This window comes from Podarcis melisellensis (assembly GCF_964234715.1).
Source record: "Podarcis melisellensis genome assembly, chromosome: 1".
NCBI classification, from domain to species: domain Eukaryota; kingdom Metazoa; phylum Chordata; class Lepidosauria; order Squamata; family Lacertidae; genus Podarcis; species Podarcis melisellensis.
The window spans coordinates 70763842-70791828 of record NC_138528.1 but is presented as its reverse complement, the minus strand read 5'-3'; the positions used below and the strand labels follow the sequence as shown (position 1 = coordinate 70791828).

Genomic DNA, 27987 nt, shown 5'->3' with positions numbered 1-27987 from the left:
TGGTCTGAATGTAGAACTGGTTTGGTAATTTTTATATGCCTTAGTATAAATCTGCTTGCTCTACAGTGCTTTTGTTTTATCTATGAAAGAACACAAGGCATTGTATTTCCTAAGATAGGACAATTCTGTATTAATGCTACATTATGAAAATAAACACATTAAACGGTACTTGCCAATCTGGTTTGTGAGTGAGTGCCAGGCCTAACATTCCTTCCCAGCTGGCTATGCTCCACCACTATTTCTGTTTGTTTGTTTATTTATTTATATTCCTTGGCATCCTCAACTCTGTTCCTGGTTCACCATGTCTGCAGAGTCACTCATTTCTTTCTAAACAATAGCTCTGCTGATAGCTGCTATCTCCATATCTCTGTACATCCACATTAATTTTTGAATAATTGCTCCCAGATCTGTTAACCATGACAGCCTACTGTCTTTTCTTAGTATGAGATCTGCTGGTTGGTTGGCATGCCAGCTGATCTGAGATGTGGATTGGGACCAACATAATTGGAGCTGTCATAAAGAAAAAGGTGACTTAAAGCTTAGAAAGCTCTTATTTGGGGGGACAGTAGTAGCCAGAGATTTTACTTTCTTGGGCTCCATGATCACTGCAGATGGTGACAGCAGTCATGAAATTAAAAAACGCCTGCTTCTTGGGAGAAAAGCGATTGCAAACCTAGACAGCATCTTAAAAAGCAGAGACATCACCTTGCCGACAAGGTCCGTATAGTTAAAGCTATGGTTTTCCCACTAGTGATGTATGGAAGTGAGAGCTGGACTATAAAGAAGGCTGATCGCAGAATAATTGATGTTTTTGAATTATGGTGCTGGAGGAGACTCTTGAGAGTCCCATGGACTGCAAAAAGATCAAACCTATCCATTCTGAAGGAAATCAGCCCTGAGTGCTCACCGGAAGGACAGATCCTGAAGCTGAGGCTCCAATACAGTGGTGCCCCGCAAGACAAATGCCTCGCTAAATGAAAAACCTGCAAGACGAAAGGGTTTTCCGATTTTTAGCGGCTTCGCAAGACGAATTTCCCTATGGGCTTGCTTCGCAAGACGAAAGCCCATAGGGAAATCTCCGGGGACAGCAGGGAAGCGCAGCGCGCCTTCTCCTTTGTTCCCGGACCTGTCCTAAGGCTTGAGTGGGAGGTCCGGGAACAGAGGACAAGGCGCGAAGGGCTTCTCCTCTGTTCCCGAGGCTTGCGGTGGGAGGAGGGTTTTTCCTCCCCACCGCCAACATTCAGAACAGCATTCTGAATGTTGGCGGTGGGGAGGAAAGCCCTCCTCCCACCGCAAGCCTTCAGGACAGGTCCGGGAACAGAGGGGAAGGTGCGCAGCGCTGCGTTTCTCCGCTCTCCCGAGAAGGCAGGCAGGGGGGACAAAGACTTTTGCCCCCCGTCGGCCTTCAGAAGAGGTCCAGGACCTCTTCTGAAGGCTGGCGGGGGGCAAAAGTCTTTGTCCCCCCTGCCTGCCTTCCCGGGGGCTTTTAAATCGCTGTCCTGGAGTTTTTAAAATGCTGGCGGGCGGCAGCGAAGGCTGTTTACCTGGCTTCCCAAGATGGAAGTAGCTGCTAGTAACTGAGGGGGGGGGGAGCAAATCGGCTGGGAGGTTGAAGCAATGCAGGCACAGGTGACGAGGCAACAGATTGGCTCCATTGGGCACCTGCATCACACCTCTCCCTCCCTGCCAACTTCCCTCTGCCCCTCTCTCAGCCCCCACATTGGGAAGCCAGCTAAGTCAATTCCACCCAACCAGCTGCTACTGCCAATTTTGCACTTATGCATAACAATAAGATATTCATTCTGCCAATAGTAGTATAAAACACCACAATAATAACATGTAATCTTAACTTTAACAAACAAAACTTTTAACAAACCAGCAGCCAAAAATAATCCATAAGAGGAATCCTAATCACTCATGATACACATACATTACTTTCAAATAACAAACATAATCACAAAATCAGTTTCTAAAATTACAGCCAGAAACAAAACATAGTTGCCTATTTTCTGTATTGCAAAGATTGTATATTTGCTTTTGAGGTTCTGTGATATGTGATTTATGCAGGTTTTCATCAAGAACATTACAAAACACAAGAGTAACCTTTCAAAATAACACAAATGAATCAATCAAACAAAAAAGTTTGGTAGGTTTCAGGAATTCTAGACAGAACGAAGTGCTGAAATCAAATAGGTCAATGATCAGAAGAGATCTGATTATAAGCAGATAAAAGTGGCTAGGAGATAAGTGAAACCTGTGATAGTCCCCTTTCCAGAAAACATGCAGAGTTCCCCGCTCAGCCACACTTTCCCTTTAAGTCCATGCATCTTTGCTGTTTCAATTTGGTCTGGGGTTGGGTGTTCCCACTTGTGATTATCACCTCAGATTTTACTCGGAGAAAGACCCCTGAAACCCTGTTCATTCTTCCTATAATCAATAGTCTGTTTTTGATGTTGTCTCCACCCACTGGCGGAGGAATGGGGGGGCAGGGGACCATTGGGGGGTACCATCACTGTCGCCCCCCGGACACGCGCCGTACACTCCCTCACCGCGCCGGGTGCCACGCCCCTGCAGGTGCCACGCCACGCCCCCGGGATGCGTGCCAGCCACGCCCCTGCCAGCTCTCCACCCCCAGTGCCGGAGTATGCAGCTTCGCCACTGTCTCCACCTTTAGTTCCAACCACCTGTGGCAGAAAGTCAGCAAGTCAATCGGACAGTCAGAGAATTGCGTAATCAGATAATCGGAAAACTGGATAATCAGACAACTGAATAGTCAGAGAGCTGAAAATAATTATCAGAAACAAATTATGTTCTCATAGCCAGACCTGCGTTTAAACAAACTGCTAAGGTGGCAGAAATTACTTTTGTGCTTATATCATACAATCGGTTGGGTTAGCAGTGCTGAGAATGGACTGCTCAGAAGTTGGAAAGACAACTGAAAAATGATCCTTGAAGGGTAGGCAGAGAAATAAGGAGAGGAGGTGAGAACGCAGCTCTGGGTAAGTACAAGAAATCCTGTCCAGGAGCTATTTTTTGGGTGCAGTTTAGGAAGTAGAGCAAATCTTTCTTCAGATTATCCCAGGATCTCTCAGAACCTGATTCATCAGTTAACATTGAGTTTTAACCCAAAGCAGTGGAATAAAAATAAAAATAAATGTTTTGGATTAATAAAGATTAATAAAGAATATGAGGAAAATGAAATGAAAGTAATTCTGCAGTGATTGGGAGGGCATCCATCAATAATGTTTGCCTTGGATGTTGAAAGATTATTATAGTTCTTAGATGGCTCTGATGGATTCATTACTCTGCAGGCATAGCTGGTAATACTGTAGAAAGCCTAGTTTACCTCCTGAAAAAGGAAAGTGGCCTAAGCATTTGGCACAATCACTTTTAGAATTTTCTACTGGCTAGAGCCCAAGGATCCCCTTTGTTTTCTGAGGAGCTTGGGGGCAGTGAAGACTGTGGCAGTGATAGAAGGCTCATGATGAAAACTAACGGATCATGGCTATAGACTGTGGCAATTACGATGTCAAATATGGTATGGTGTCGATCTTTTGCCATTGGGTGAATGTAGTGCCATTCACAGAAACTGTCCTATGTGGTTAGGAGCCCTTTACACACCCTTTGCTCTGCTGTGTCCCATATGCTCCACACATTACAGATTAGATCATTTGCAACTATTCTGATTTGGAAGGCATTTTCACTCCAGATATGGATTTGGATGTGACTGAAGTTTCCGCTAGTCCTTGTGTGTTTGGATTCTTGATATCTTTCAGTTTGTGCAACCTGGAGCTGTGGACAAGATTTTTGGATATGTGATATCCACAACTAGTTTTTTTTCCCATCAGTGCCCACCTTGGCTAATCAGATCTGCTACTGGATAGTAAAAATAATAAATGACAGAGCAGGTGACCCCTATGGACTAGAAAGATGCCATGCTTCCCATTTTAAAAAATGGAAGCCCCAGCAAACTTTAGTCCACTTGGAGGAATCATGGAACATGTTGTGACATCTGAACTCCAGATATTCTTCAGTTATATTGATTACTTTTACCCAGGTTTGGAACTGAAACTGCCCTGGTGTTCCTGTGGATTATCTTAATCAGGAGGAGTGCATCCTGTTGGTTCTTCTGAATCTATTAGTTGCTTTCAACCGCACAAAATCATACAGTTGGAAGGGATCTCAAAGCTCATCTAGTTCAACCTGCCAATACAGGAAAACGATTGACATTATAGGCTACATTCAACTAAATTATCATGTTATCAGAAGCCAGCACAGTGAGTTCCCGTAGTGCATGGGACTTCCCTTCTCCTCGCTTCATGCTCTCCCCTAATCTGGTTGGAAGAACTCTCAGAACGGAATGCATGGGGGTGAGAGAGAAAGGAGATTTTCCCTTTGGGAAAGCCTTAGTGTGAGTTCAAATTGTACCCTATATCTTTATGGTGGACCAACTGAAACCAGTCAAATAAGCAGGCAGAAGTGAGTTCAAGTCCTCTGGACTCCCTCAGAAGGTGCTGGACTCACCTTTCTGATGGTAAGAGCTGTTCCATAGTAGAACAGACTCCTTCACTGGAGGTTTTAAATTTTTAGTTGAGATTCCTGCATTACATGGGGTTAGACTAGGTGACTCTCAGAGTCGCTTCCAACTCTTCAATTCTATGATTCTATGACAATCTCAGCATTTAAACTAGAGCCTTAAGTACAGCAGAATCTGAGCAACTTTGCTTGTAAAGCAAATGCTAAATAGGCAAATGGTGGACTTACACCATGGTGGATTTTCAGACAGAGACTGCATGAATACAGCAGCTTTTTGTTGTGTAAGTTGCAGGTTACAGCAACAGCCAAGGCGACATTTTTCCACCTTCGCCGCATCAAGCAGTTGGTCCCTTACCTTTCCCACCCCGACCTGGCCACAGTGATCCATGCAACGGTCACCTCCAGGCTTGACTACTGTAATTCGCGGGGCTGCCCTTTAAGCTGTCCCAGAAACTTCAATGGGTGCAGAATGCAGCAGCAAGGCTCCTCATGGGGTCTCTGCCATGGGAGCATATTCACCCAGTGCTTTTCCAGCTGCACTGGCTCCTGGTGGAGTACAGGGTCAGATTTAAGGTGCTGGTTTTGACCTTTAAAGCCTTTCATAGCCTAGGACCCTCGTACCTACGGGACCGCCTCTCCCGGTATGCCCTACGGAGAGCCTCAAGGTCCATAAATTGCAACACCCTAGTGGTCCCTGACCCTAAGGAAGTTAGATTAGCTTCAACCAGAGCCAGGGCCTTTTCAACACTGGCTCCGGTCTGGTGGAATGCTCTGCCTCATGAGACCGGGGCCCTGCAGGATCTGATTTTTTCCGCAGGGCCTGTAAGACAGAGTTGTTCCGCCTGGCCTTTGGGCTGGAACCAATTTGATTCCCTCCCCCTCTTTCTTTTTCCCTTTTCCTTTCTCTTCCTGTGATGAGGCTGCATTTTAATATTTTAATGTTTCAATATTTTAATGTTGTATTTTCATCTTGTTTTTAAGTTGAATTCATTCAACTTGTTTTTATTATTGCTTGTAAGCCGCCCTGAGCCCGATCTTGGCTGGGGAGGGCGGGGTATAAATAAAAATTATTATTATTATTAACATACTTTATAGAACAGTACACAATTTTCAGAGTACATTGACAGTGCTGGTGAAGTAAGAGGTTAAAAGACTGAGCTAATAATCAGGAAGTCTTTGGATGGAGTATTTTATTTCCTGTGTGCTCACAATATGGGCTTGGATAAGCCAATTTCCCTCAGCAGTCAGCATATGGAGAATAATACTAATTTATCTTGCAGGGTTGTTGCAAGGATTACAGTTATATAATGCATATGAAAGACTTTGAGCACTTGAGAGTGATACAAAAACTTTGAACACTTAAAGGGACATTACAGTACTTAATTTCAGACACTTAAATTTTTTTAATGACATATAATATTCAACTTTTCTAATTGTGTGTGAACAGATAGTACTGCAATGAAATAACTTTAAGGAAAGTGTCAAAGGTCTAATCTACAGCTCTTATGGATGGCATGACTCATCAGTTGACAGTCTGGAAACCTAGTTTCATCTGCCCAGTTTAAGTTTCTGTTATTAATGCTGGCATGTGTAGGAATGTGAAATGATTTTAAATTATTTCACTCATATTGTTTAGATTGGTAGGGAAGAATACTCTGGGAGTTCACTTGCAATGCATACAGTCTTAGTTTTATTTGTAAAGTAAAACTTGAAGATTTAAAAAGGTTACTATGTTTGGTCTCACTTTAATTTTTCTAAAATTGGCTTTCTGGTCATACTTTATGAAGATTAATTTTAACCAAGATGTTTTGAATAACAGCCTCAGGCAAAAAGAGCTGTAGGCCATCTTTAAAATTTTGATATGATATCATGGATCAGAGTAGGTATAGGTTTGGGGTTTTTTGGTCAGCTTGCTAAATCATTCCCTTCGTGTAGGCCAGGGGTCTGCAACCTTTAAGACAAAAAGAGCCACTTGGACCCGTTTCCGAAGGAAAAACAAACTGGGAGCCGCAAACATGCGCGCCGCTGCCCTCCGATCTGACAGCGGGCAGGAAGGTGACATCGGGATGGTGCGTGACTAACGCACGCACTGCCCCCATGCGACGTCACAGCCAGTACAGTGCCCGCCACAGTGGGGAGTGTTGGGGCGCACAATGCGCCTCCTCCCCTCACTAGTATCCGCCCTGGAGCCGCGGCAAAGGTGTAAAAGAGCCACATGCGGCTCCGGAGCCGCGGGTTGCTGACCCCTGGTGTAGGCAATGACGGTTGGGCTGAGCAGTTAAGCACCATGATCAGCATCCAAAAAGAATGCCCCGGGCTGCAAGAGCTACTACTTAGGGTTCACCCGCACATCCTTTTGCCCCCCCCATCCACAGTTTAGCATTGAATTGGAACAAACAGCAGCTAGATTTGCCACAGATTGCCATTTGTTCCAATTTAGCGCCAAAGAGCAGGTTTTCTAGGGGAAAGTGACAGGACAAAGGCAAAACTGCTCAAGGCATGGGGCAAGCAGAAGTTGCAAATGGGTGGGCACCCTCTTTACCTGGTTGTCACTTAGAAGGACAATAGCTAGTTTTTCTCAGCTGAGCAAGAAAGCAGGCAGAAGCTAAAGAGACAGAGACACATTTGCTCTGCTGGGCTCTGGGGATCACCTGGAAACCTAGTGGGGAAGCAAGATCTGTAACTGTATTAATGTTTTGAACTCCTTAGGTTCCTGTTGTATGTTGTTGACATCTGTCTGTCTCTGGAGACAATGCACCTTTGAGGGTGAAGTCAAACTGGTGGACAGTAGCAGTGTTGCTGTGGCTGTGGAGACCAATACAGGAGAGACATGTTTTGTTGCAGCTGGGGGAGATGAATGCATTTGGTTGTGCTGCTGCAGATGCCCATGGCATTTCTTCTCTCTGTGCTCCTATCAGCAGTCATCCTTCCTCTGGTCATTGCTATGGATGCATAATCTGATTGTCTTCCTCCAGGCACTGCAGTCGTCTGCAAGGGATTCCCACAGGGCAGGGTTACGTTTGCTAGTCTTCATGTCACATTTGCAGAAATCTTTGTAACACAGAGTTGGTCTGCCAATGAGCCTTGTGCCTGAAGCCAGCTCCCCATAGAGCACATCCCTGGTTGTACATATGTGTAAATAAACTAAACTGTGCCTAAAGACACCACAGTTTCTATTGACCTTCATTCCAAGGAAACCCAACCCTGGATAAGTTCCTGAACCCCCTGACATCTGTCAGAAAGGGGAAAGGAGGATATTATTTTTTGCCAGCCTGACTGGCGCCCAGTGCCAGCAGAGAATGATCTTGACCAAGTGAGCAGAGACCTTTTCCTGCCTGTCACAACTAAGGATCCAACCCAATGCCTCTTCACCCAAAAGTTGCAACATTGCTATGACGTAGGCAAAACCAGTCAATTTGTCTTTAGGAAAATTCACATCCTGCCTGTAACCAGCAACCAACAGATGTCCATAGCAAAGCCTAAAACCATCCCTTGAATGGACCTGGATAGGAGAAGTTCTCACCCAGGCCCACTTTGAATTCTGCCCCTCAGGAGCCTAGCTAGGTGCTGACTGGCTCCCAAGATCCCAGGCACCCTCATCATCCCCTACAGTCACAAATTGTGGGAGAACGCCTCCCCCCACTGCTCCCAGCAAGGTGGGAAATGAGAATTTTTCACTTGTCTTGCCTGCAGTCTTCAGCCAAGCCCTTCTTGTGTGAGAACTCAATGCATCCTGGGTTTCCACATACAGTGCTGTTCAATTGACTATGCACAGCACCCTCTGTCACCTACACCAATTATCTGCATTAATTTAAAACCTCCCACGACTGTGGTATAGACCTCACAGTCTTGTAAGGAATTTTTTAGAATAGCATTCCTGCTTAGGATATTAAATCCAGCACTATTTTCAGGCATGGCTGTGCTTTCAGTTTGCTAGCCTGCTGCCAGTTCAGAATGTAAGTGCTCATAGTAGTGTCTTTGACTGTTATGTATGTGATGTTAAAGTTTTATTGGCATTGGATAATGCAGAAGAGGTTGAAATAGACGAATTTACTATTGTTCATACTTTCTGTTGATAGTTCCGGATATGATTACTTTCCTCTGAAATGGCTTCTACGTGATTTTATAGAAATCAGTAGGAATTTATTACCATTTTTAAAAAATAAAAGCAGCTAATTAAACCCTTCTATGTGCTTTTTAAGACTTCAACCCAGTGAATTCTTGCATAGCTATGATATGCAGAAACATTAGCTATGGTAGATAATATTATACAAACGGTGCCATTTGGTTTAAATCGTTGCTGTTTTTAATTTCCTTTACAGAATTCAAGGTCATATATCTTTGTATTTCCAAGGGAATCCTTGTCATAGAGATAAAAATCATGTTTCACCTGCAGTCTTGATCTTCATTAGCTGATAGGAGGGATTTGCAGCATTGGCAATAAGTTCTGCTGGTTGCTGGCTGACAGCCAAACCAGGCTGCTGTTTAAGATACCAGGTCTCTCGCTCTTTTTCTCTCCCTTGTTCTCGTTACAGCATTTCAAGCCTTGTCTTTGAAAGAAGAATACAGTACAATATTTTATATGCAGTTGGGAATAAGATGCTTGTTCCTTGCTTATACAACCATATGTTTCTAAATTTTGTGGTATATAGTATTTAGAAGACTGTTGATAGTGGGAAATTTTGCCGTTGAGGAAGAAGCAATCAGATATGCGGTCAGAATTTTAAGACCAGCTCAGAGTGCTCTTGGCTTTTTTTAGTAGGCTGCTGAACGATGCTGAATGATGCTGTACAGATGGATGTGGGTGTTTTAATACTCTGGTTTTAACGTATGGAATATGAAAGAAATGTAAGTGATTCTAGTACACGAACACAATGGGGAGTAAAGCTGGATTTTCAAACTCTGTTTCTCAGCCAGAACATCCATTCTTCCAGGTGTCATGCAGGTATGTACATGTTTAGATTTAGTATATGTATTTAGTTTTGTAAAACTGCAGTGTGGTGCTTCTCTTACGGATAGCTGTATGAACATTTGCCTGAAAAGACTTAGAACTGGAGAACAAAGGCAATATTTAATGGTAAAATTATGGTGTGCTTTTCTGTGCTAATCTCTATTCAGTGTTTTAAAAAGATGTTGCATTTTAAACGGGTAGCTGATGTTTCCATGATCAGGTATTTGAAGCTTCCTAATGTTTTGAATGGAACAAAAGTGAATCGTTTATCATTCAGTTTTTTAAAACAGTGTCTGTAGTGCATTTGGATGGTTATTTTGTCATGCTGTGTCAAATACGTGTCTGTTATAGTGCTGTTAGGTTCCTGTTAAAAGAAACCTGTTCAGTCCCAGAGAACATGATCCTGGTAAATCAGTTTTCTGGTGACTTGATTATACTTTCAAAGCTATAGGGCAAGGCATGTTCAAAATATTTACATATGGGGAAATTAGTGAATGCTGATAAGAAGAATGATTCCTGCATTTTTGTATGTGGTTTCCTCTGCTAAGCAAGAGATCAATATTGCCTTTAGAAATAGTTTCTCATGTAACTTTTCCAGGCATGTTGTGACATGGCTCGAAAGTTCAAAGATTTCTGTTAAATTATGTTCCTTGTGTTGATGACTGAAGTGTAATAAAGAACAAATAGAAGTTAAACAAGTTTCATTCTCAGCTTTCACTAACTGTCTTTGGTTTCTGGCACACCTTTTTAAAGGAATGCAGTCTTTGTTTACTGTGTCTGTATCTGAAACCTTTGCCTCTTTCTGGTGCAAGGTTGTAAAAAGAAGCGAAAACTAGAGTTCAGAGTTTCTGTAAAATTACTCATGTGTTTGAAATGCGTTTGAGGAAGAGAGTAAAAGAGGAAGTTAATAATTAATGTGTCTAAACATAAGAATGTACCTGGTGATAGGACTTGGGATGTTTGCAGTGGTGATCACTAATATGAAATCCCCTGAAGGAATCATGGTGAATATGGTTAGCTTACACTACCTGGCATATGAGGAGCATTGTGTAGAGAGTGTGGGTCATTCCCTCTAACAGCAAACGCAGGTGATGAACTACCCATTAGTTTGGAAGCAAAGCAGGCCTACCCAAAATTAAATGCAGGCCTCCCTAGTATTTATCTGGAAATATATTTATTTATATGTATATAAAAGCCCTAGATGGCCTGAGAAGGACTTAGGCACTTCCTATATTGAAGGAATGTAATTGGCATTTGAGTCTACAGAGATAAGAAACCCATGGAAACTCACCTCATTATCTGGTGATGAAACCTATTGAAGTACATTGATAGTAAAGAGAGGAACACATGCCCATTGTTGCTGCCATTTGTCTGCGAGGGTACTTGCTTCTACCTATTTGCAGCTATACTAAAATCCTGGATTTCTCCATTGTTAACATATGAACATAAGAGTCCTACTGGATTAGACCAAGGCCTATTTAGTCTAACATCCTGTTCTGAGTGGCCAACCAGATTGCTTACTTTTCCTCAGCAGTGACTAGCTGATCACGTATTGATGTCTGAATAAGAATTTTGCCCACTCATGAACAAATTAGCCTTAGCAATCAGTTTGTGGTGTGTGTGTGTTCCACTATTAGACACTGCATGTGTGAGCTTCCGGAGGGCTAAGGTAATTTCTGGATGTAAATCAGGCTGCAGCTGGCTTAGCAGTGTGGGTTAGGAATAAGATTGAACTAGAGACATTGGTAATTGAGGCACCACTTAGAAAAAGGTGGGGGACTTTGAGCTCTCCACATGATGTCGGACCTTTACTGCCATCATTCCTGGCCTTTGGCCATACTAATGGCAGATGCTTATGGGAGTTGGGGATCAAGTTTCTATACCTGAAGGTGGACAACCACTACAGGTAGAAATCACATTTTGCTCCCATCTAAAAGGGGTGCTGCCACCTGCCCACTGATGAAACAGCCACCCAGAAGCGGGGAGGATAGTTAGTAGGGGCACAGCCAGATCAGGCCAGTGAGGGGCCATTCTGAGCTCCTGGGTGCCACAGCCTGTGCATGATCCGGCTGCCTGCTTTTGAGATGTCCCTGTCTTCATTCTTTTGGAGACTGCTTGGCCTGGGTGTGCAGCTCTGAAAGGCACCTCTGAGCACATGTGTAGACTCAGGAGCAGTATAAACAACAACTAAAGGGTTTTGATACAGGATGGGTTCATCCATTTGGAGACTGGAAGTCATGTCTCACTCATCAGCTCATAGCTTTCTGCAGTTCCATATGTTAATCAGTGAAGTTGTGACTGTCTTAAACTTTAGTTATTTATCCCCCACAATTATTTATATTCCAACTTTCAGAATATAATTTCTATGAAAGCAGCTGGCTAGTAGCATTCAGTTATGTATTTTAAAAGCACAGGTTTGTATCTAATGTTAGTCATACTCAGAAAAGTCTCATTGAAATTAATAGATTAGATACATTAATTTTATGGTATAACTTAGTTGGGTACAACATACAATAAACAACATTATGGGTCTTCATGTCTTGTCTGTGCACAATTCCCATTTTATGCAAATATTTTAGAATGACTGGACTTCTCCAGAATGAGAAGAGCACTATGATTATCTTCCCTAGTCTGGTTGTCTGGAAGTATCATAGGCGGTTTTTCCCCCAGCCAGAACTTGCCGGAACCTCTCAAGTTGGCGCCTTTGCCATTGTAAGAGAACAAGGGAGGTGTTTGTTGTGAGTTCCGACACCTCTTCCTAGAAAAATAACACTGAGTGTAGGTATTTGGGACTCAAACACACAAAACTATGTAATGGATTATACCAGTGGTTCCCAACCTGGGGGCCACAGAGTTATCCCAAGGGTTCTGAAAAGAAGTTATTCTCTCCCCTCCCATTCCTCTTGAAGACAGTCTCTTCACTGCCTTAAAGCTGCATAGTGGGTAGCTACTTCAAAGAGTGTTTTAATTTTTAATGATCAGTTTTTAGAGGAGTGAGGCTGCTGTGAAGACTTTCTTCAGAGGGCTTTAAGACAGCGCCCCTTGCTTCTGTTTGTGCTTTTGGTGTTTCAGATGGGAGTGGGGGCAGGCTGTCTTAACACATTTGCTAAGTCTCTCTGTGCTCCCTTTTAATTTTAGCAGAATCCACACTGAATCCTTGTCAAGTTTTCTGCCTCCTAATTACTGATTGCATTCAGGTTTCTTAGTTTTTTCATTATTGGGAATTACTTTTGGTGCTTTATTGAGATGAATTCTGTGACTGAGGAGTTGCCTAATTTTTTTTGGCGGGGGTGGGGTAAGACTTTTATGGCATTGTTCATTTTGGGACAGACATTTTAGGGTTGTCTGTTGTTCCATGTAGCATTTGCTGCTCATACCAACTTGGTTACAAAAAAGTAAAATAAATGCAAATAGCAAATATAAAGAAAATAGAATCACAGTAATTGTATATATAAATAGCTTTCCTTACATGGTTTGGGAATTTCATTGAAATATATAATTGATAGTCCTGATTCTAGACAGAGGAATATTATTTATTTATTAAATTTATTGGTAGTTTTTTTTTTTTTGCCACATCAACTCAAAGCAACTTGCACTATTTTAAGCAAAAAATGAACATATACATACATTAAAATCAGCATTAAAAACCCTAAAAGATAATTCTCTCTCTATATATATTTTAAAATACAGTACATTAAAACATTTCACCCTCACAAAAAGGCCATAGAAAGTTAAAAGGGTCTGACTAAAACAACATTTTTGCCTGGTGTCTAAAGATATGTAATGATGGAGTCAGGGGAGCCTTCCTAGGGAGAACATTCCAAATGAACACGCCCATTGTGATGCTGCCACCCTCTGGACCTGGCAAACATTAATTTTTTCCTTGTTCTAAAACAGGCTTATAAATAACAACTCACCTTTTCGTTGATAACAAGTAAAAGTAAAAAGGTAAAGTACCCCTGGACAGTTACGTCCAGTCAAAGGCGAATATGGGGTTGTGGTGCTCATCTCGCTTTCAGGCCAAGGGAGCCAGTGTTTGTCCACAGACAGCTTTCTGGGTCACATGGCCAGTATTACTAAACCGCTTCTGGTGCAATGAGACACCGTGACAGAAAACAGAGTGCATGGAAATGCTGTTTACCTTCCCACTGCAGCGGTACCTATTTATCTACTTGCACTGGCATGCTTTCAAACTGCTAGGTTGGCAGGAGCTGGGACAGAGCAACGGGAGCTCACCCAGTCATGGGGATTCGAACTGCCGACCTTCCGATCAGCAAGCCCAAGAGGCTCAGTGCTTTAGACCACAGCGCCACCCGTGTCCCTTTTGATAACAGGTATATATGATAGAAAAAGACAAAAAACTAATTTCAAGACCAGTAGTGCGTAACTAGAGTAATACATAGAGCTTTGCAAATACACATTTGAATCTGTATGAAAATGTGATAATCGGTCAGGGAGGAAAGCTTGAAGAAAATGCTTGAAGGCAAAAATACCTCAAAAATACCTCAGTGAGGTCTGTGCATACTTAGTTGTCACATAATGTTCAGTATCAGTTGTGGAAGAAGAGAAAAATATTTTTGGGTCACCCTTCAGTTAAATAACCAGACTGGCATGTGAGAAGATAATAAAAACATCATCACAATGCAGAAGTTTTGAAAAACGCCAGAGAATTTTGAAAGATTGTATAATTGGCACAATTTTTCATGCATTGTGTTGGAATATGTTGTTAAGATGAATGAGACTTTTTAAACATGGTTTTTCAAAAGTGAAGTCATTCCATAGTTGGGGATAGTGGACCTGTTTCATGCAAAGAGAAATTCCCTTGTTTGACACTGACATATTTAGATGAAAAATAAGTTATATTCTTTCTGTGTTCAGTAGACTGTGACCTGTTCACTTTCTGACTTTTGGTTCTGTCATAGTTCCTTTTTCTGCTATTCTCAGCAGAAGCTAGAACAGAAGTAAATCTGGGAGTTGTGTCTTTCTGCTTCTGACAGAGGCAGGCTCATCAGCCTTTATTGACCCCACTGACAGTGCTATCCATCTATGCAATATATATCATTTCCCACATGTCTTCATGACAGGCATTTCACTAGTATTTTAAATAAAGCATTCATAGGAATATATGGATTGTATAGGGAATATGTAGGGAATGTAAAGTGTAATATTAAACATAGAGAAACATTAGGCCACCATATAAAGCTGTATTTTAATCCAATAAACCTAGAAACATGCAGTTTTATACTGGTTAGAACATGGATTTGTTCTATGTCCTTTTAATGCAGAAAGAATAATTCCTTCCTCTACAAGTATGAATGTGCATACAGTGGATTAAATAAGATAAAATTAAAATGCAAGAAGGTGGCACAGTCTGGTTTATCCACTGCTGAAGCTTTGCATACAGAAGTAATTTAATGAAAGGGTATAAAATATGATATAATTACTTTACTGGCAAATCAGAAAATTGATTTTGAGAAACGTTTTTGGCAGACAGTTAAAATGTCAGCACTTATTTGGGCTTCACAGAATAAACAACACAGTTAACAGTTGCATATTATAAAAATAACTTGCTAAGCAGGAATGTACTTTAAAATAAACAGTAGACTCATTTTGCTTGAAGGGAATAATACTTGAACATTCTCTTCAAAGGCAAAGTAATAGTAGAGGAGCATTTTGAAGCTTCAGCATGTTGGATAGATCTCCGGTTTATTTTGTTAGTCATTTGTAAATCAAAGAGCATGAGAGATCTGGATTACTGTGCAGTTCAGTCGATTGAATCAGAGTTTGAAATTTCAACAGTAGTTCTTAAGCTATGGGAGTATTACAACAGTGGCTCTCCAACTGAATGGAGGGGGAGCATGAAGTTTCACATTGTATTACAGAAATCACATGATAATTATGTGAACCAGTGTGGTGTGGTGCTTTAGAGTTTCAGACTAGGACCTGGGACTCCAAATCTGCACTCGGACATTCATTCATTTTATTTGTATGCCACTTTCCCACAAAAACACACACGCTCAAAGCGGCTTACGACAAAGAAACAGTAATGCATTTCAAACAAACACTACAAAAACAATCTCATAATAAAAAAGCAAAACAATGACATAGTAACAATTTCATAATAACACAGCAAAACAAAATACAGTATATAACTCATTTCAATACATAATAACATTTCCGTTCCATCACAGAAGAACTCAAGATCTTCTCGTTTTCCTCAATAGGAGATAATGTTAGGAATAATATTTGTAATACTGTAGTCTACTTTGCAGAAAAATATTGTCCTCAAGACAATGTAAAAGGGGGAGAGGGGTTTAACCACTTGTAGAAATCCTCAGTCTTCATTCCAAACCACCTCTCTGTCTCCCACTTGGGGAACTTGAACGGTTTTCTTTCAAGAGCAATGTAATGCCCACTTCAGGAATTCACACAATATCATCATTCCTCTTTCATTAAAAGAATAATCACAAAGTTGAAAGATGTTTGGTATATTGGTAGAGGTTGAATTTTGATTTGTTTCTGCTTATATATTGTCCTTTTGGCTTTCTCCTGACTACAGTTCTAAATACTGTGCAAGCTGAAACTTACTGTGAGAATACAGTTATGATTAATGCAACTGGAAAATGCAGTGTTTTATTATAAATCATACTAGCAGGCAAAATGGGGCTTGGAAAGAAGGAACACTGAACTTAATGCCTTCTGTTCACACTCCTCTTCAATAAAATAAAGAAGATTAATATAAAGCAAAGCAGTATTGCTGTAGAGGGTATTGCTCTACACTCCCATGATTAATTAACTAACATTATGGATATATTTTTTCTCCATGAACTTATTGTGGGGCAGCACACATCTAACACTCTTTTAATAGAAGGGTTATAAAACTATATTTTATTGCATTTTGGCTAACTAAAAATTTCAGTTACAGTTACTACCACATTTCCAGAACAGTTGGTCAAAACATTTCTTTAAAATGTATGGTACCCACTTTGGTTGCTTGTGCAAGAAGAAACGAAAAGAAATCTGAATATTCCCTTCATTTGCTTCATGCATAGAAATACCAAATGATGACTTTAAAAAATCAGGTGTATTACTCTGTTTATTAGTGATATATTGAATTATTTGTTGTTGTTGACTTAAAGAACTAAGAAATAAATAAGTTTTCAACACTGATGGTTCATTGAACAGAAATATCTCAAATTTCTTAACCTTAATTCCTACTCCGTTTTATGGTCTTTGGGTCTCAGAGGCCCATAACTGTTCATGCTCTATCATTTTCTTGAGTAGATAGAACAATCATTGATTTCCATACCATACCATCTGATACTCCCACTTAATCCCTGGCTCAGCCCTGCATTTAAGTAAAGTTCCATTAAAGTGCAAGTTATAACTTGCTTGATTCATTTTTGCTGCCTGGAATGGGGTCTCCATTAGTTATTCTACCTTAGGCACCACAGTTTCTTGGAGGAGACCTGTTTAAGCCTAACAAAATCTACATAAAGTTCCTAAGTCCTGAAAGTCCTGAAAGTTCCTAAGTCCTGAAAGGCTAGGTTCTGCAGTTACAAAGTATGAAAGTGACTCTGGTATAAGAATAAAATGAAATTTTAATGAAGCTTTCTCTCTAATAAATGGTACCATGAGTAGAGGGGTCGGTGGAAAGATAAAGCCTCCTTTGGGGTTGCTTGGGACTATTGTTGTACCTACAGAACTCCAAGTTTTTGGTGTGTGTGTGTATTTGAACTTGAAACATTGCAGCCAACCTGACCTTGTGACTCATCAAGCTACACATAGCACACTAGATCACCAGAGACTCAATACACCTGGTTTTTGCAAAATTATGGTGGGGTGAGGAATTGGCAAGCACCTATCAGACCAAACTGCATTAGGCTTTGTAAATAACTTTCAAAGGTCTAATTTAAGCAAAGTTGGCTAAACACTAAAAGCACAGATGGGGAACCTCAGACCCAGAGGCCAACTGTGACCCTCCAGGCCTCTCTGTCTAGCCCTTTGGACTTTCCCCAAGCCATACCCCTTATTGGCTCTGCTTTGCACCCTTATTGAGTGTGTCTGGTTAGAACATGTCCTTAAACTTTGATAATGCCTCTAAGTTGTTGAGCGGTGGGATAGAGTGGTGTGTGTTTGCATGTGTATAGAATCTAGCCTGCTGCACAGAGGTAAAAGTAAAAAATTTTGTTCCACACACTTTCCCCTCTGGTCCTGCCCACCACTGGCTTATAGTCCCAAGAAAGTTGCCGAGATGAGAATGTGGAACTCAGGCTAATCCATGTGAGATCCAAGGTGTCCCTTTTTTCTTCATAATGATTAAGAAGATTGAAACAGTGTTGATAATTTCTGGTATGGAATCATCCTTTCTATAGTCTTGTTGTCCAGGAGAAAACAAGCATCAGCCAACACGGCTGTGTTTCTCCATTCTTTAGCTTCACATAGAGTATGTAGAAGAAAAAAATGCTGTAGAATAGCCCTCCATCACTGCCTGAAATATCCAGCAGCATGAATTGGTGAAGGCTCCCCACCTCCTGGCTTTGTTAATGAGACACCTGCATTTCTGATACACCTGTATCCCCTTTGGTGATAGTGCCCGAGAACCAAGTCATGAGACCTAGTCGTATTCTACATTAATGAAGGATATATCAGTTTCCTCTGTTTCTGGACATAACAGATCATACTCCTCACCCCCTTCATGGATTCAGAAACTGAGAACTGTTAAGTGAAATTTTAAACAAATGGGAAGAAGGATCAAGGTCAAATAGGAAGAACAGTTTTGTGTGTGGATCACTTGTCTATGGGCAGAATATGTACATGTGTAGCCTTAGAAGTCCTGCTTTCAAGTTATCAAACCTGTCTTCTTTACAGTTCCTTCTTGCAGTCCCTCTGCCTATGAGAAGCAGTGGTCAGCGGATGGAAGAAGCAGACTGCAAACTAATAGATGCTTGCTAGGGGATCCTAACACTGACTCATTGGAAGGCAGCAACCTGACAAAGTGCAGCCACAAAACCACAGGAGGAAGTGGTTTTTACCTGCTATTTAAAAAGAGAAAATTACTCCTAGCAGGTATTAATAGATCCTAACTTTCACCAATTTTCAGTTCAGCACTGAGATTTTTCTGCTCTTTCAAAAAGCTGACTGACAGATAACACCATATACAGAGTGTCCTGCATTTTAAAAGCATTCATTAGTCAGCTGTAACATCCAGTGGAAAATAAATATTTATTGCAGAGGAGTGAGCAAACAAGCTACTTTTAAGAAGAGTGGAGCATTCCTAGCAGTATGCAGCTACATCCAGAGAAAATATGAAATTTTTGCATCAGTATGCAAGTTCCAGAATGCAGCAATATTCGTCTCAGTTAGTGATTGGCATGAGGACAATGCTGGGGTGAATATGATTTACCACAAAGTAATGTATGCTGTCGTTATGGGCAATACACAATAACTGGTAGGCTCCCCATAAATAGTATTTGCACAATTCAAACTCCACCACATTGGAGATCTGATAGTGCTCCTAATAAAAGTTTACAAAAATATGTGGAGGACATCCAGGAATTGATTATTTTGTCTGGTTCAAAGGATGACTGCATGCGACAAGTCTTTTATTCCACTTGACTTGCTGAACATGGCAAGACAAAGAGCCTGTTACTGACACTGCATGTTTATCTGTAAGATATGGCTTTTTTTTTCCCTGAACAACCAAACCGCATGCAGCATGGGGCTGGATGCTGACAGTGAGGTCTAAAGCAGTGTTTCCCAAGCTTGGGTCTCCAGCTATTTCTGGACTACAACTCCCATCATCCCTATCTAGCAAGATCAGTGGTCAAGGATGATGGGAATTGTAGTCCAAAAACAGCTGAAGACCCAAGGTTGGGAAACACTGGTCTAAAGCCACCTTGGCTCATGGAACTAGTTTCATGATTGTTTAGTTCGATACTTTAAACAGATGCCACCTTAGAAGATGTAATATGGTTTATCTCGAACACAACACACATGTTTACACATTTATATAAATTTATATTTATGTGGCAATAGATACTGTTAGTACAGCAACAGAATTTACTGCATAGGCCCAGCAGCCAGGAGACCTTGGAAATGTAGTTCATGGAATTTGGGTTGTGTCATGTTACAGTAGTTGTCATCTGGCTAACTTGGCTGCAGTGTGGCCTTGGACATAATGCTGAGATGCCAAACCTCCCTTTTCAAGTGGAGAGGTAGGAGCCCATGTACCAGTTGATGAGATGAGATCACTAGAAAGCGCTGCATGAGCTAAGCCATGGTTTTGCTTGGTGAGCTGTCCAAACTCAGAATCATGATTTAGCTCTTTCCAGGCCAGCTTTTTCCTATGTTTTACAGCTTGTGGTTTGTGTGAGAGAGCTAAACAGTGACCGAAGGTTTGGACGACATGCTAAGCCAAACAAAGGCTTAGCTAATCGCAGCACAACAGCAAAATGGGGAGAAGCAAAGAGGCCACATTATCCTTTTGGGGAGTCCATACATTTATTCACTTGCACTAAGCTATGATTTAGTTTGGCATTGCATGTAAATGAGGACAATGTCTAGTTTGTCCCTCAGATGTTAACAGCCAGCAGATCATATCCACAGTAGTATTGGATACAAATTTCTTAAAAGTCGCAAAGAATAAAACTATTAGGAAGAGTACAACTTTACTTTTTAAATCTTGATTAGTATTTACTGCCTCTTCATTTTTGGCAAACTTTGGTACAAACATTTTCATTCAAATTGCAGAATGGATGGCAATAATCAAAATGTCCATTGCCTTGTTGATCATGAGAAGATTTTTGGGTTGCCATGGTGATATTTGAGTGGCAATATAAAAATAAGTAAGTGCTAATGAGAATAATTAAAACTTCATTGAGAATAGTTTGCAGAATAAAATTGTAGACTTCTGTATAATGGGCACTTTAAAATGTCATTTAAATTTGCTTATTGGTATACAGTACTGAATGGAAGACAGGAGTGCCTGGCGTGCTCTGGTCCATGGGGTCACGAAGAGTCGGACACGACTAAATGACTAAACAACAACATACAGTACCGAAATATGTGAGATTTTGTTATTAATTTGCTGTGATTAGCATGATAACATTTTAAACTTTTATGCAATTGCTTCCTAACATGCTTGCTGTTGTTGTTTAGTCGTTTCATCATGTCCGACTCTTCATGACCCCATGGACCAGAGCACGTCAGGCACTCCTGTATTCCACGGCCTCCCGCAGTTTGGTCAAACTCATGCTGGTAGCTTCGAGAACACTATCCAACCATCTTGTCTTCTGTCGTCCCCTTCTCCTTGTGCCCTCCATCTTTCCCAACATCAGGGTCTTTTCCAGGGAGTCGTCTTCTCATGAGGTGGCCAAAGTATTGGAGCCTCAGCTTCAGGATCTGTCCTTCCAGTGAGCACTCAGGGCTGATTTCCTTCAGAATGGATAGGTTTGATCTTCTTGCAGTCCATGGGACTCTCAAGAGTCTCCTCCAGCTGTTCATCTAAACACTTTGCTTTATGGGACATCACAAGAACCCTGCTGAATCAGACCACAGGTCTATCAAGTCCAGCACCTTATGTCCTCATAAACCGTATGGGAATTCAGCCTCAACTTTCTCTTGAACTATGGGATTTCCCATTCTAAGGACATACTAGATGTGTATCTTAACTTGGATTTGATCTATTAAATTTATATCCTACCTTTCCTCCGAGGAGCTTGAAGCATAGTGCTTTTTCCTGCTGGTTTTATTCAAACAGCGACTCTGAGAAAGAGCGACTGGCCCAGGGTCACCCACTGAGTTTCATTGCCAAGTGGGGATTTGAGCCTGCAGTCTTAGTCTGATATGCCATGCAGCCTCTTCAAGGATTAGGATTTCTTTTGTCAGCCTTCCTTCTGATATGGAGATGACATGTAAGATATTGCTTAAAATCAATTTCCTTGAAATAACTTTCTGTTTAAATAAAATGAAATTAATTACTATCATTTGTAATTTGTAAAAATTATATTCAAGTAGAGTGCAACTCCTTGTTTTAATCAACCATGTCTTTTCTAATTTATTCTTTCATGGCTACATGAAAATATCAACTTAAAAAAAAATATTATAGTAGGTCAGCTGTGGAGAGTGCCACTATCTTCTTGTTCTGGATGTTTTATCATCATCAGTCATCAATCTTTATTATGGTCTAGAGACCCAATAAATCGTTACAAAGCAATGCACAATTCAGACAGCCTACCTCCAGGTTAAACAAGCATTTTGTTCAGACTTAAAGATAGGGATCATTTGTTCTTGCAACCACCGATAAAAACTTAACTTGCCACTGCTAATGTTCTAGCATTTGTCCGGTCTTCCAATAGGAACCTAACATAGTGAGCCTCTGATTTTCCCGGGAAAGGTACCAACAAGGGTAATATCAGTTCAACCCTGGCTTGCTCATATTTTACACAGTGCAGCAAAATATGTTTTATAGAATCGATGTCTTGAGCACACGAGCAAAGTCTGTCCTGGTAGGGAACTCCTCGTCACCTGCCATCCAACACTGCAGAAGGAAAGACATTTACACGGCTTTGGTGAATAACCTTCGATAATTTGGAACTGTCAGGTTTTTAAAGACATGCCCATATTGTACTGCCAGCGGACAGCGTTTGATCGAGATCACAAGTCACTATGTGTATTATCCCAAAATCTTTGCTTTAATGTCTTTAGGGCACCTTTATAACCCAGGTAATAAAGTTTTTTTTGGGGGTGTGACAGACCAATAGAGGTGGCTTTTCTAGCCATGGTTTTCTGCCATTTGCTGACAAACTCCTCATTGGTCAGGTGTTGGTACAAACCCTTCCCTAGATCAAACACTCAAATCCTGAGCCATTGTTTTAGGGCAGCAGATGTTTTATGGGTTCAGCGTCGAGAAATTTATTTTTTCACAGTTACCTTAAAGCTATACAGAGAAAAGCTGTGTTTGGAAACCATGTATTGGATTCTTAAGCCTGTTATTTAGTCAAGATGTGCATGAGCCTTTTACCCATCTATGTAGTCCATTTCATCATCCCATTAGATGCAATTAAACAGAAAGTTTCTAAATAGCCATGCTTCCTCATCCATCTTAATGGGGGAACTAGGGTTATGAGCCTTAGAATAAGCCAGGATCTCAAACCCCACAGTTCTGAAGCTGATTTAAATTCCTGGCTTGTTTCAAAGTTAGTATCCATAGGTTTTTGGCTTGAATGAAGTGGGAAGCTATGGTTGAGTTAGCATTTCTGGTTTAATCACAGCTTGCTTGAAGGCAGTAGTGAAGGGGTTCAGTACACAAGCAACTTGAGATGTCTTGTAATTAGTGGTATATAAATACTTTTATAAATAAATATAAACAAATAAAAACTTGGGCATGCTTAGAATAATAGAATTGTGGAGTTGGAAGGGATCAAGAGGGTCATCTAGTCCAACCCACTTCAATGCCGGAATCTTTTTGTGGGGCTCAAACCCAGAGCCCTGAGATTAAAAGTTTTATTCTCTACTAACTGAGCTATCCAATGGAGGCTTCATTTTAATAAACTGACATATAACTGTCCAAACAGGGTCATAGGGATTAGCTGGTCTTCCAGTATAAGAGGAAAGCTAATTTATAGATCATTCACCTTTCTAACAGAACTGATTTCTATCTACTTTTCCACCTTCTGGTACTTATTGAAGTTGTAATTCATAGCTAATGACTCGTGCATAGTGGTTTTCCTTTTCTTTTTTTCTTTAATCTCATTGTTCAGTTTGAGTATTTTACAAATATATATAGGATTAAACCGTGTTATGTTAATTGTATTCAGTGAACACGATGAATATTTCTACTAAAGTGTGATCAGAGTGCACATGAATTTAAACATCTGCTAATTTTAGGAAATGTTAACGTTCAGGAACTTTTTCAAGTGTAGAATTTACTTGATATTTCTAGAATATATTTGAAAGACTATTTAGTGAAACAATTTTGTTTAGAGTTCAGTGCTCTTACGTTTTCAGTACTTGTGCTCTCAAGTATACATACCGTACTTTTTCTGGAAAGGCCATTAATACAACAATGTTGGATAGGTGAAAACACAATATAAGAAATTGTCATTAGTGTTGCATGATCTGCATCAAGGCCATCCAGTTCCCCATTGGTCACATCTGGCACTTGAAAACTGTACCAAATTGTAATCAATGCATGTTTTTTTTTTAAAAAATGATCAAGGTAAAGAAGCAAAAACCCTTTGTATTTCATATACATTTGTTGTGTTTCTATTTCACAAATTGGAAAAACAAGCAAGCATTGCCATTCTGCCTCTTAGTGAAGTTTCATACAACAACTCAGCCTCTATTTATTTTTTATTCTGGATCCATAGTTTCTGGATTATAAATATTTATAGGCTAGTATTCTGTGAATCTGAAAGCAAACACTAAGAAGTTATTCTCCCAGCTGTGCAGGAGTAGGGGAGCTTCACTGAGGTTTTTCCCTGTTCCTATGAACCAGCTCACTAATTGCGTGATTTGTTAAGAGAAGGACTTACCTGCATGTGAAAGATCTGTTCACTGTTTAAAATAAATTCATTTTCTGTTTAATCTGAATATGAGAGACTGTGCTTTCTGCAAATAAGAGTTAGTTAACAAATCAGGCTATCAGACCATCCAGGCTGCACATGCCTTAATATTGTTGTGATTTATATCTTCTTCTGCATTCACAATAAAAGTTTCCTGCATTTTTAACACAGGCACTAATAGGTTCATGAAAACACGTAAGACTTGTTGAGTTAAGAATATGCATATATATGCATCAAAGCTCTTAGTATGTCAAAATGATGGGCTACCTTTCCTTTTGTTAAGAATGCTTATGACATTTAAGCTGTTATTAGAAGTGATTGCAGTCAGAAGAATATATCTGAAAGGCATTTGACTATCTTACCGGTAATTGAGTATAATTAATTAAGTATACTTAATGTGAATAGTCTTACTAAACCAATAAAGATTAATAGGCAATTAATATAAAAACTTCGTGACACAATTGTATAATTCTAGTAAATTTAGGGCTATAGTTGAAAACACAGAGAAGGCAGATAGTTATTCAAGGCTATCAGCTATTTTCCACTACTAAACATATGGAGTTCACAAAAAAACACATGATGAGCTTTTGCCCCCTGACTAGTACAGAAGCCTTCCAGCTCATGGGCTATATTTATAGTTGAGCTTAAATTTGTTTGTCTGGTATATTATCAAGCTTCCCTATCACTGCTTGATACTGAAGATGACAAAAACTGGCATAATATAGCTGACAGTGCAAAGTATGCTCAAGAAATAACTTTTAAAATACCACAGTTTATTCCCAACTGGTGCTGATAGAAACCACCTGCCAGTTTGATAAGTGTCTGTCAATGCCAGGTTCATTTGCTTTATACTAATAAATAGAAAATCTTACAATTACTGTATTGTATATCTTCTTTTATGGCATCAACTGGAGTGATATCCATCACGAAATATGTCAAACAGTAACCCAGCTTGGTCAAGTATTTGAAGGCAAGTTGTTCATCTTAATATCTTGGAACCCCTCAAAACACTATCCTTAGACTATTAACAACATTAATATGCTACTGGAAATTCCAGTACTGATAACACTTCTGCAGCGGTAGAGCCTGCCCTATTTTAGGTTGTTCGTTGCAACAGAAGCAGTGGGCACCATCTGAAAGGCAAAAAGCAAAAGACAAAAACATCACAAGAGGAGACTATAGAGCCAGAAATGATTCACTGAGAGCCTGAAACTAGGCAGCAATACTTGCATTCACAGAGAGGAGGTACCGGTAATCAAAAACAGGCCATACTACTGAGCTCAACCATCTTCAAGCCAATAGACTTCATTTCTTAAATGTTTTCTTCATTCATTCATGCACGCACACGCACGCACATTTAATCAGTCACAAAAATGTTGACATATGACACTTGGCTGGTTAATAAAACTCTTGGAGCTGGTTGTGAACTAAGGGGTTCTGCGTAGTAAATGGTGTTTTGTTTTGCAAATCCAGGGTAAGGGATATATCTTTTGTTGCATTTCTTCCATGAAAATAAGTTTCTCTCATTTAACAACCACAGTGTCCAGAAAGTATGTCTGATAGCCAAATTCTAAGGTTTATTTTTTTAAATAGTGATACAAATAACTAAAATGGTATTATAATCCTGGCAAATAAAGTAGAGCCATCCAGCTCTAATCCACTTTCCATGGAAAACTGCTCGCAAACAATGTTCTCTTTACAACTCCCCAACATTGTGCTGATCCAATAGTTGAGATCTAGACTATGCAAATTATTCCGTTGATGGATTATTTCAAAACATATATACAGAATGCAGTTGTAGTAGACTGACACTAATTCCATCCCAGTCTTTGACTTTGCACTCATCCATGCTACTGAGAAACCACCAGACACTATGCTTTCCAAAAAAGGAGATATATTATTGTAGTGACCATGATCAGAATTCTTCTGGGGCAGAGGACTGGAAAGTTAGGAATTTCAGGTGTTGGGATGCTGCAGCAGGGGAGAGGAATAGTCACTGGTGCAAAACTGCCCTACTCAAGACAGTTTGTGATAACTACACTTTAAAGTAAGTGATCTGTGGTGCTTTGTGCTATCCAGTGTTTCCTTTCTTGACAAAGCACTTGCTATGCTGCGACTTTTCATCCTGTGAATTTTCCATTCTGGAAAGCATTTTTGTGGCTTTCAATAACTGCTTCTGTCTTCTCAGAAACAGCAACTTTTTCCTTTGCAAATTAAACTCCCCAAAATTATTAGTGCTAGCTCAAGAGAAAGAAGGAAGACTTCCTTCAGGTCTCTGAAGTAAGAAGAGTGAAGAAACTTCAGGGAGCTCCCTTTGCTTCATTTCTTTTGATTAGCTCCTTATGATAGACAAAGGCACTATTCTGTAGCTCTAACAAGAATACTACCTTTAGAAAACTTAACCCATCAAGCTAAGTTTTAATTAACCTCCTACACTTGCACCCACAGCTGGTTCCTTTAAAATATTCAGAACCTCATGAAAACAGTTTTCAGCTTCCACCATCTCGCATGGGTCTTAACAATCATTATTTAATACATATATTTCAACTTGTTAAGCAATGAGTGGGGGCTTCCTCAATTCCTTACATAAAACCCCAACGATACCTGTTTGCCACCAGCATGAGCACAACAAAGCTTTTGAGCATGAAAGGCATGGAGGGTTTAAACCGACAACCCATAATGTGATAACATGGAAAATTAGGTTTGTGCTTAGGGGATAATCATATGGCATGCAAATGTACAATGCAAGAAGTATCACGAGTCTATGAGAGCGTGGGGATTTAGTACAGTTCAAGGTTATTTTCTATCTTCTCATTGGAATTGTTTTAATTTAGTCCATGAAACCCTTTGTAATTATAGGCCATACATCCTTTCCCTCTTGGTATGTAAATAACATAGCTATAACCTATACTTCTTTATTGGCAATTACGACAACTTACCTTTTTAAAACAAATTTTTCTTTCATTTCCTTTTCTGTAACTTGTTTGTTATTAAAGATTCCATTTTAAAAATTGGTGGGGGAAATGTGACTAATAAACCAGACTGTTTTTATCCTAGGGTGGTCTGAATGAAATATCATGTACTTGTGCAGTTACAGGTTTCTAAAAGTTAAATGTCTATTTTGCAAAGCCAGATCCAGGCAGAATGGTAGAGACTGGTTTTCATTTTTGCCTTTGTAGATGTTGTTCAGAACAAGGAAGCTGGAAACAAGCAGTTACCCCATAGCAGGAAAAGTCCAGTTGATAACTAGATCTGCAAAGCTCATGAATCTCCTTGATCCCATTCTTTTAACTGAGAAAAACTAACAGAAAAGCTGATTACTTTTTCTTGTAAAGCAAACTTTTGGACTTACTATGGACTTGCTTTTCTGCAGAGGGGAGGGAATGTAAATTATAAGGCCCTATGTGTACCTTCCATTGCTCCCTGGATGGTTGGAAAAAGAACTCCAGCTCTTGACCAGCAATGGAGCTGGCAGGAAGTGAATCTGGTGAGTGAGGTTCAGGTTCTCCAGCATTCAGGAAACCCCTCTGAAAGATTCCACTTCATGCCAGTGGAACAAGTGGGCCATGACAGCTCATTCTGGACTCGTTTCCTCCTCTGCAGGAAAACTGTTCTTTTATGTTAAATGGTATTTAAATTGTCTAAGTAAATAAATATGGGGATAGTAAAATATAAAAGCTTATGCTAGTATGAGGTGTTGTTTCTCCATGCTAATATATGGTAAACTAAGCACCCCTACTCTTCTACGTCAGTGCTTTCCAAACAGTGTGTCAGCTGCAGTGTGTAGGTGTGTTGCGTGAATGCTCCCTGTGCTCCTCCCGGGGCTGGAAAGGGGTTAGTTTAAGCTCCTGTTTGCTAGTAAAACTAAATTACTGTGTCACAAAATGATGCACATCTAAAAAGTGTGTCACCAATATGAAAAGTTTGGAAAGC

General features: G+C 40.3%; 1 protein-coding gene across 11 annotated transcripts in view; it reads left to right on the top strand.

The window, feature by feature from the left end:
• The window catches only part of PLEKHA7 (pleckstrin homology domain containing A7), a 152860-nt gene that overhangs the window by 48590 nt on the left and 76283 nt on the right, over positions 1 to 27987 (top strand). The window contains exon 1 of one of the 11 annotated variants that reach the window (XM_081925828.1): positions 9052 to 9481. The exons of the other annotated variants lie outside the window; for them this stretch is intronic. Coding sequence (XP_081781954.1) covers positions 9411 to 9481 — 71 coding nt within the window. The 5' untranslated portion in view covers positions 9052 to 9410. Of the gene's footprint in view, positions 1 to 9051; positions 9482 to 27987 lie in introns of those variants that run through there. 11 annotated transcript variants of the gene reach the window in all.